Raw genomic sequence first — 9,849 nt, 5'->3', positions numbered from 1 at the left:
CGGCACGTGGAGGGGGCACGTGATTGGGGGTTGCTCGGCACGTGGAGGGGGCACGTGATTGGGGGTTGCTCGGCACGTGGAGGGGGCACGTGCTTGGGGGGTGCCGGGCACGTGCTAGGGTGCTCGGCACGCGGCGCGGGCGCGTGATTGGGGGGGTGCCCGGCGCGCGGCGCTCGCCTCACGCGCCTCCCTGAGGTAACGGTCGCCGCCGCCGTTGAGGCGCCGCGGTCACCTCACGCTCCTGCCCCCTGTAAGTCGCTGTTGCCGCCCCCGCAAGCGGGTTTTACCCCCCTCGTCTGTCCCCACTTTACTGCACCCGGCAGCCAGGTGCCTCCAGGCACTGTGGGCGCCTCCCTCCGGGGCTGTGGTGCCTGGTCCCCTCCGGGCAGGGAGTGGGGTGTGCTGAGTTGGGGGTTAGGTGCCAGTTCTCAGCTTTAAGGATGTGGCTGAGGGCAGCTGTAAGGCTGGCAGGGCTGTGTCTGGGCTGGGAGTGTGGGGGAAACCTCGCAGGGCTATGGGCTGGAGTCTGCTCTTGGCTACAGCGGTGTGGAGGAGCAGTAACCCTGTAGGGTTTAATGGGCTCAGGTCCCTCTGGTTGTGTTTGTAAAGCTCCCAGCACAGACTCAAAGAGCCATAATTCGGGCTGCTAGACACTGTCAGGTGATATAATGGTTTGCAAACATTGCAACGGTGGCAGCAGGTCCTTCGTGTGAGGTTTTTGTAGGCTCTGCGAGATACCAGAAACACTCTGAAATCAGAGGGGGCTTCAGCTGAACAGACACTTTTGGGCACAGTTGCAAAACTAACACAGAGCTAGAACTCAAAGCTTTCCCAAGGTGGCCTGTTTTGTTGATTTTTCAACAGCTGGGGAAACTGAGGCTCTAAATGGGGAATGTGACTTGCTTGAAGTTGCAGAACAGAGTTGCAAATGGTATATAGGTCTCCCCAGACCCAGCCTCACTGCTGCTAGCCCACCCCACCTACTGTAGACTGTTAAGGGTGCTTTAGATGCCACTGCAGACATGATGTTTACAGCCCCCAACCCTCCACTTACACATCACCTCTGAATTCATTGCAGTGAATTAAGTCTCCCAACACTTCTGTGAAGTGGCTAAATATATCCAGCTAGTAGAGCTCATGCCAAAAATAAGTCACTAAATGCATTAAACTTCGTGTAATAAAATAAGGAACAGTCCCAATAAATTCTTGCTTTGCTCTTTCAGGATTGCCATAGTTCATGGTGTTAGGTTTGCTGCACTGCCAATGTTAAGTTTAGGGTTACTGCCTGAGATGTGAGCTGGCTCTTTGGTCGATCTGGAGGTAAGGGGTGCCATCCAGCGGCAACAAGACAGAAGACACTTGTGGAGCTCTCGGATCAGTCTGACAGCACTCCTGCGTGGTCTTTAGCATCCTAGCCTGCCTTTGTGGTAGGCTGTCACAACAGAATAGTGCATAACTGCCTCTGAGCTGCAGAACTTGCTTGGGATGCGGTCACCCAGGAGAGCAAGGGCCTCAATACTTTGTGCTTCACGCTGGCTAGTTGATTAGTAATGTGATATGCAGATCGAGATGGGAAGTGAGACTTTCATTTCCAGCCTCCCCTTGCTTGTTCAACTCCCTGGAGCAGGGAGGATTTATTTCTTTCTCGTGCAGCAGAGAGTTTGTTCAAGCCATAAGCTTCCCCAGGCAGAGGCTTCCACCACAGGAATGTCAACTTGGCCTCAGGAAACATACTGTGTATTCTAGCAGCCACGGAGAGAGGGCTTGAGCCTTACCCACTTTTGTTCCAACAAAATCGTCACAGGGTTATGCTTGATTTAGGGCCAGTGGTGCTGTTGTCGTAGAGGTTCCCCAGGCTGCAGCAATGAGCTGCAGGCACAGATTTACCGGAGGGTGTAGGAACTTGCTCCATTCCTATACCTGTGTGGCAGGGGCTCTGTTCACAATCCTTGCATTGTGCTGTGGTTTGTCTCTGCTTGTGCTGGGAACATGAGTTGGGCCAGCACCATGACAGTTCAAGGCAGGGGTGAATTGAAGGGGGCAAAATAAAGGGGGGGGGGAATAAAGGCTCTTCTCAGCTTAATTCCTGTGAGTGTAATCACATCAGTTTGCTGCCTGGAGAGAGGAAAGAGGATATGACACCTCAGCTGCTCTCATTGGTACTGGGGCTTTGTACACTGCTAACTTGTTTATGGGCGAGTAGTTGAGTTTACAAGGAAGTACGTACATGCAGAAGTTACCCAGGCAGTTGCTGTGTGCTAGTTAGCAGTGGTCTGCCACATTCCTACAATGTGAGTCAGTATGGGTATCTAAACAGTTTGCCAGGGTTTGTATTATTATTATTTAGGAGTCTCTTTTCTACCCATTACTACCAAAGAATTTGTGGAGACGGCTAACTAGCACATGTCAGTTTACTAAAAGCAGTTATTTTAATTCATGGCCCTTTCTCCAGCAGTCAGCAGGATGCCTTATTCATTTGCTGGCAGGAGGGTAAATGTATTTCAGAATGATTGAAATATTATGCACAGCTTGAATGTTTAAAATAAATACAGTAGAAGAAACATGTTGTTTGTGAAATGAGAAGATAGATTAAGTTTAGTGTAGGCTCATTATTTCTAAGCCTAGCAGCTTGGCTAGCACTTTCATAGCTAAAGCCTTTAGGCCTTAATCCTGCAATATGTACATGGTCTGATTTCTCTTCATGGTAAAATCACCAGGATCTCAAGTGATCTGAGTCTGTTGGTTAGATCACTGTGGAGACTGCAGGTCTTCCAAGGTTTCCTACTCAAACAGTGTAGCTGAAYCAGTAGTAGCAAGTGTGAAAAACTTCACTGACATAATCTAGCATGGATGTGCATTAGTCCTTTGGGGCAAACAGAAGTCTAACTCTGCAGCAGTTTTTGCTTTTTTGGCTAGGCTGTTAGCTTCTGTGCATCCTATTCCACTCCATGAAAAGGACTACTTGTTGCTGCTACAGAATGGGCAGACAGAAGGAGGAGAGAAGCAAAAGGCTTCAAGAATGCTGTGGAGATGTAAAAATGAAACACTGTCATGGGCAGTGTAAAGAAACCAGTCTTTGTTTTCTAGTATCGGGTCTGTGGGTTCCCTCCAGCCGCTTCTGCTCAGCAAGATTAAATTTATTTTCATCCTCTTAACTGAACTTTCTTTTAATGGCAGTAAGGGGTGACAGGCCCCAAAATAGATTTCCTATGGAGTCTGTCCTGAGTGGCACAGTATGCAGCATGTCTCCCGATAACCCTTTTTCCCTGCCCTGGGGCTTTATCTCTCTGGTGACAAACAGCCCTCCCTGGACAGAAAGAGGAAATTCCACTCATTGTTCCCCTGCTGCTGAGGTCTGACTAAAGCGCTCTATCTCCTGCTYGGTGCACCACTACCAAGCGTTTCCTGAAGTGACAATCAGCAGGAGCTTTGTGGGAGGAGCGTTTCATTTCTAGATTCCCATTTAGCTCCTGTGTGATCCCTAAGTAACAGCTTGATAGCTCAGCAATGGCCCCATCAGCTTGGGGTTTGTCACCCTCATTTCTGTTCCTACAGTAGCCAGTATTGCCTCYGTTATAGCAAAATGCATGCCAAAGAGTACAATTGCCCTGCCTGTATTGTGCCAAATGATTGTAGGCAGTATAGCTAGCTGTTGAGGGAGGTATCTCTCAGAAGAGACTGAMCAGCAGAAAATAATCTGTGCAGTGAGATCAAGTGTCTTTTATATGAATTGCAGTACTGCTTAAGACTTTTAAACATGGAGTAAAGTCTCCTCACACTTGTGCTGTAGTGACATAGAGCAAAAGAATGAAAAGCTCTGCCATGAAGCACTTAGGCTCGGACTTTGAGACAGCTTTCCAAGGGCAGTGACTAAAAGCACACTGTTTAGAGGTCCTTTCAACTTTGCTGGGGGATGTACACTGGCTCTTGAACAGGTGCTAAGTAGCATTTGATTATCTTCCTAACCCTAATGTCCCAAACCATCTTTCATTAAAGATAATAGTTTTTTTTCCTTTCACCTCATTGCAGGGCTGGGTTGGGCCTTTTGAATGGATTTGCTGGAGGTTTGCACTTTTCCTTGTACAGTGGAGATTGTCTTCCTCATTTCAGTAAGGAGACATCTTGGTGCTTCTCCTCCAAGGGTAAGGGATGTAACTGGTAATTCTTGAATACCTGAATACTGCTTTCCATGAATATTATACACAGCAGCTGTACAGGAAGCTTAATAAAGGGAATGTAGCAGCAACTGAGGAAGAACTATGAGAAGTCTGGCCTTTTGGTTCAGACAAGCCTGAGATGACTCAGACTTCAATTCACTTCCCTGCTCCCTCCCAGGTTTCTATGGGTGACCACTAATCATTCACTCTGTGCCTTGGTGCACCATATGTAAGTAGAGGATAATAAAACTGTTGTTGCGAACAATCTGAGATACRCTATGGTTGGAGAGACTCAGATGCTGTGGTGATTGGGGCTGTAAAAATATCTTTACAGATAGCAATGTTACTTGCAAGACTGCAGAAATGGTATGCTTAATTTATTGGGCAATATCTGAATTACCTTGAATATTTCAGCTGGTAATTCTAGCATTCTATGCAGTCAACCATAGTGCATTCATTTTAGTAATTCTGACACAACATAATGAGAACAAAACTTTGTGCTGACCTTTCCATCTAGAAATGAAGAAGGGTGTAGCAGTGGTGCATAGAAGAGGAAAGATTGATACAGTTGAGAATTGGCTTTTAAAGTGCTTTAGAGACATAATTGTTCTTACCATTGTTCTTTGCACAAAGTACCTTACATCCCATGTTACAGACAGCAGATCTGATAAATATAATGATTTGTTCTGAACCAACAAAGGAGTTGATATGGGATTGGGACAGAGACCTGAGCACTCCTGGTTCCCAGATTTTGATTTTTCACATTCATTCCATTCATTCACAAAATAACTGTCTTGTTACAATTTGGCCTGCATAATTCTCCCTTTCTTTTAAAATCAATTAGTCCAGCAGCATTTAAAAACACTTCCATTTTACCATAGTGTTGAAAATAAATGAGGTCAATTCCATCACTGGGAAGAGTCCTTCCCCCCCCCTCAAAAAAAAAACCAAAAAAACCCCCCAAAACCTCCCTCTATGGTCTGTCATTTGAACTTTCAGCAAAAGAACTGGTTGAAAAAAAACAGGCTGTAAGGAAGTGCGAATTCAAATGTTATTGAAGCTTCTTGTTGCTTTTGAAACTTAAAAATGTCAAATAAAAAATCATACCAGGAAAATGTTCACCACTACTCAGCTGATTTTACACCACTGAGCAGAAGTTGTTTCCTTTAGAGATGCACATTTTGCTGTGATAAGATGAACCATTTAGAACTAGATCTGAAGCCTACTGTTGATGGGAGGCATCTGTGCATCTTTGCTGTATTTTTATTTTAACAAGACCATGCTTCAAAGAAAAGATAATCCTTATTTGCTTTGTTTTTTTCTAAAGATACATCCAGGGAATTTCCTCCCTTCTCCCAGTAGATTGCTCTTTTGCCATGCATGACAATCGGTGTATTCTGGATCTCCCTGCTGTGGCTTGCCTTCTTTCTGGACAGCTGTCTTCAGACACTTCCAGATTTCGCAGGTAGCTAGTCCCTGGGGAAATGGTGAGAAGAGTATCTAGAAGGTGAGACAGGAATAAGCTACAAAATTCCTCTTTTCCCATAGTGGGTCTCTTTGTGCCTCTCCTTGTTCTTTTTCACTTCATTTCCATTTGGTTCTTTTTTCATGAAAAGAATCAAAAGTTTTCACAGAAGAGAAGTGGTGTTTTACCCAGCTCTAGATGCAGCAGTATGGCTGAAGCTGTCTTTTCTACTAGCTTTCTAAGCACGTACCATCCATTAATGCTCCATTTCTGTAGATGTACCAGCCTCAAAGAAGGGATAGTTTTGAAATGTTCAAAAGTGCTTAAGTGTTCTGGAGCCAGAGAGTCTGCTTTCAGAGAGGACTTAGGCAATTAGAGGCATACCTTTTTTGTGTTTTTGGCTCCTAAGTCCCTTAGGTTTTTCAAAGATTTTGCCTTGTTTCCTCTTCATTCTTTCATTCCAACAGCTGTGAATCTTTAACATGTCCTAAATTTTTTTTGTCTTTTCAGGCCTTTTAGCAGATTTGTTTGCCTCTTGGAACTTAAGTGAGTTGGACATGCCAACTTAGCAGCTTCATAAAATGTCCCACAGGTACAAAAATATAAATTCTATGAAATATATATAGCATAGTTAAATAGCGTTCTGGAGATCACTGCGCTGGTTCTCTGATTTAAGGCTTTTGAGAAGATAAATGCTGTTTTAGAAATAAAATGAACCTGCATGTTTCTCTGCTGTTTTACTAAGTTAAGCCTGTCAAGATTGATTTCATTATGAAGAAAGTTAAATCCCATGAATATTCAGAACTACATTTTTGTGTCACTGGTTTCACTAACTTCTGACATGACAAAGCCAGGGTTGTCATAACCTTTCTTCTCTTTGGCTTTGGCTTCTTTCTCATTATAGAGACAGAAGGCACAGTGGGGAGTCTCCACAGCCACTGTCTTGCTGAAGTTCTGGAAGTCTACTCTGTATTTCCCTTCTTTGGTCTTGGACACAATGGGAGCAAAGCGATAACCCCAGAGCACCTCTTCTGGGATGTAGGATGTCCTTACTTGACAGGTAGCGCTAGTGGCTTCGACAGTGCCATCCAAAAACACCACCAGTTCAAAATCTTGCTGCAGAATGGTTTCTGCAGCCATGTGGAAGAATGGGCTGTTCTTATCTATGACATGATAAATAGTTAATGGGGAAATGAAGAAGAGATTCTCGTTGCCAGCATCAACTACAAATTCTATGTTGACCTGGTCCAGAATGATTGTCTCTCCTTCTGGGGTGATGGTGGTCTTCAGCAGTTTTCCATAGATGTGGCTTCCAATCAGCAGGCTCTTCCTGAGGTTTGCCACCCGAATAAGGAGGCACAGCTTCCCACCACGCTTGCTGATGACAGCATTCTTGCTGAAGGTGATGGTCTTAGCCCGTTTTTTGGACCTGGATATCTTGGCCAAGATGGCACCACACATGAAAGAATTGATGATTACCCCTAAGATAGACTGGAAAATCAGCAGGAAAATGGCTGTGACACACTGTTCTGTGACACATCTGAAGCCATAACCAATGGTTACCTGGGTCTCTAAGGAGAATAGGAAAGCTGATGTCAGGCCATTGATGTTCTCAACGCAGGGAGTGTGGTTTATGGAAGGGTTGAATTCTGGAAGATCTTTGTGTATGTATGCCACAACATACCAGAGGAGACCAAATAGAAACCAGCTGCCTAAGAATGCTGAAATGAAGATAGTCATTTTGTATCTCCATCTGAGATCCAGAATTGTTGTCCATATATCAATCAGAAAGACAAACCTTGACTGTTCTTCTACATTGCCAAACTCTATGTTACACCTTCCATCTTTAGAGACGAGCCTTGCTCGTCGTCGGCTACGTTCTGTGATGTGGCTGGTAAAGCGTTTCCGGAGGTAGTTGAACATTCTTTCTGCTGGTAGTGTTCTGGAGAATGAGAAATAATAAAAATTAAGGGTAATACAGGCTTCATTTGTTCCTGCAGGCAAGGAATAAATTCTGCCCAAGTCTCAAGACACTTGTTTAGGAAAAAGTTAGATCATTTGCATATTTTCCCTCAGCAAGTGGGCAAAAGTTTCAGTATCTGAGGAAACTAACAGATTCTTGCCTAAGGAGCATTCCAGCAAAAAATAATCACTGCTGTTTGCTCAGCAAACTTTGGAAACAAATTATTAAACTTAACAGCTGACTTATTCAAAGGATGTTGTAAATATTGTACTCTGGTCGGCTGAATAAGCTGAGGCATAGTGAGGCAGGTAATTTCTTCACAGGCGTACATCAGGGAAGCAGGTGGGGAGTCAGGTTTTGAGGTTTCTTTCTGCCTTTTTAGAAGATGGGACAGTGCCTGTCTAAGCAAGTGTATGTGTCTGTACATCAGCATTAGGAGACCCTGCATGTGATGTGGATAGCGAACGTGGGAAGAAGTGGGAGAAGATGCAGAAGGTATCGTTAAGCTGGAGAGGCAGTTATGTTTAACATTCATGGAGCTTGAGGGTGTGAGTTTCAAACTTTGAAATTCCAAAAGCATTTAGAATAGGACTTTTGGGTCTGAATTAAAAGATTAAACTTCAGTGGGAGAATTATGCCTACTCCCCACAGAGGTAATGCTAAAAAAGGGGGTAGATTCTGAAATCCTTTCTTGAAGGGACCAAATCTAGCTCTGTGTCCCTGTTCATTTGGTCCCTTATGACTAGCAGTATTAAAAAGAGACCCAAGGAATGTGAATCACTGATGGGGAAGATGTTACAGATGTGTTCAAACTGGAATTTGGATAGATCTACTTTTGGAAACTTCTCAGGTTTGGAGGTACTCAAAACATGCAGGTGTAGGGAGAGGTTGATCCACTGTAGAGTTAAAGATTGCCTGCTATGTTCACAGACAGATATAGGGTCAGATTTTGACCCAGAACTTAGGAATGTTCTTTGAGGAAGAAATAATTGCTTGCAGAGTTGGTCACCCTTCAAGCATAAGATATGTTCTGCTGCCAGAGAGGACATGTTAGATTAGCATGCAGCACTAACTTGCCCCCGAAATGTACACTGTATGCTTATTTATTCAGCCTTTGAATAAGATTCTTCTCATGCGGCTAAATTTCACTGTGTCCTATAATCACATTTCTTGGGGGCAGAATGCTTCAGCTTCAAAACAAGTAAATTAAGGAAAGAACTTGAAGGAAAATAGTCTTACTGGTGACTCACAGGCTATTCTGAATTTACTGCATCTGTAAGGACATTGTGTCCACAGTCATGCAGAGACCTGTGTGTTTCAGGGACCTGCAACTGCTATGGATGATGGTCTGTTTAGAARGAGTTGTCACATGAATAGTGCATCTCAGATTTGGAGGTGCTGGGAGCTTTGTAATTGTTTGCTGCTGTTCCTTTACTGTCATACTGCCCTTCCCAATAGAAGGTGACACAAAAATGTTCTTGGGAATGATTTCTTTCTGAGATGCTGGCACTTTGGAGCTCTGGAGGAGCAAAAAAAACAGCTTAGATTCAGGGCCTCCCTCCCTRGGTTTCAGTCTTGTTCTCAACTCTACGGAAGCTTTATCACTGACTTTAAGAAAAGAAAGATTAGGTCTTTAGTGAGGGCAGTGCATTGCTGGTAGTGGAATTACAAGAGCTGGGACTGCATCAGGCTATTGTCAGGTTTTTTCGACTTAGGAACACTCTGGCTCCAAAGGAAAATTAACTGGGTCTTGCACCTAATCCTTATGTATAATAATTCTGTTAGTGCTTAATTCATAATTATCTTGTCCAAATTGTGCCTAGTGATACAGCTAGGTTTTAGCAAACTGGGAAGCCCTTCTATGCCTGAAAACCTGCTGAAAAGATAAACCTGTAGGCTTTCCATTATGGAGTGAGGTAGGATATCAAAGGAGATAGCGCAGAAGCTTGAGCATGGACTGGCAGTCTGACTGTAGTGTCACCTGCACGAACACAAACAACTTCCCTTTTGTTCCTGGCAGAATTAGGGGGGAGTGAGAGAAAGATTTAAGTTTGTGTGTTTTTGTTTTGTTTTTCTTCCTGCTGGTGTGTATGTATGGACTCAATAGCAGTGGTCTGAAAGGCAATTTATGACCCTTTTGTCTTTACAACAGGTTTCTGTATTCTGTATGAACCCTGTGGCAGTATAGCTACTTATGTAAAATATAAGTATGTGATAAAAGTTAATGTTTTATTTTGTTCAGTGGGAGGCAGCAACTAGAAAGA

The 9,849-nt window shown here is 44.0% G+C and overlaps 1 protein-coding gene across 1 annotated transcript; it reads right to left on the bottom strand.

Moving 5' to 3' along the window:
• Window positions 1–6,426: 6,426 nt before the first annotated feature.
• Window positions 6,427–7,545, bottom strand: KCNJ1 (potassium voltage-gated channel subfamily J member 1). Its single transcript, XM_026071751.1, has one exon. It carries the CDS (start codon window positions 7,543–7,545, stop codon window positions 6,427–6,429), a length of 1,119 nt encoding a protein of 372 aa, XP_025927536.1.
• Between the last annotated feature and the right edge of the window lie 2,304 nt (window positions 7,546–9,849).

This window comes from Apteryx rowi, unplaced genomic scaffold, assembly GCF_003343035.1.
Source record: "Apteryx rowi isolate R43461 unplaced genomic scaffold, aptRow1 scaffold_33, whole genome shotgun sequence".
Taxonomy (NCBI): domain Eukaryota; kingdom Metazoa; phylum Chordata; class Aves; order Apterygiformes; family Apterygidae; genus Apteryx; species Apteryx rowi.
This window is presented reverse-complemented; position numbering and strand designations above follow the sequence as displayed.

Coding starts and splice junctions, on each gene's coding strand:
- KCNJ1 (XM_026071751.1), bottom strand. CDS start 7,545: ATGTTCAACTACCTCCGGAAACGCTTTACCAGCCACATCACAGAACGT.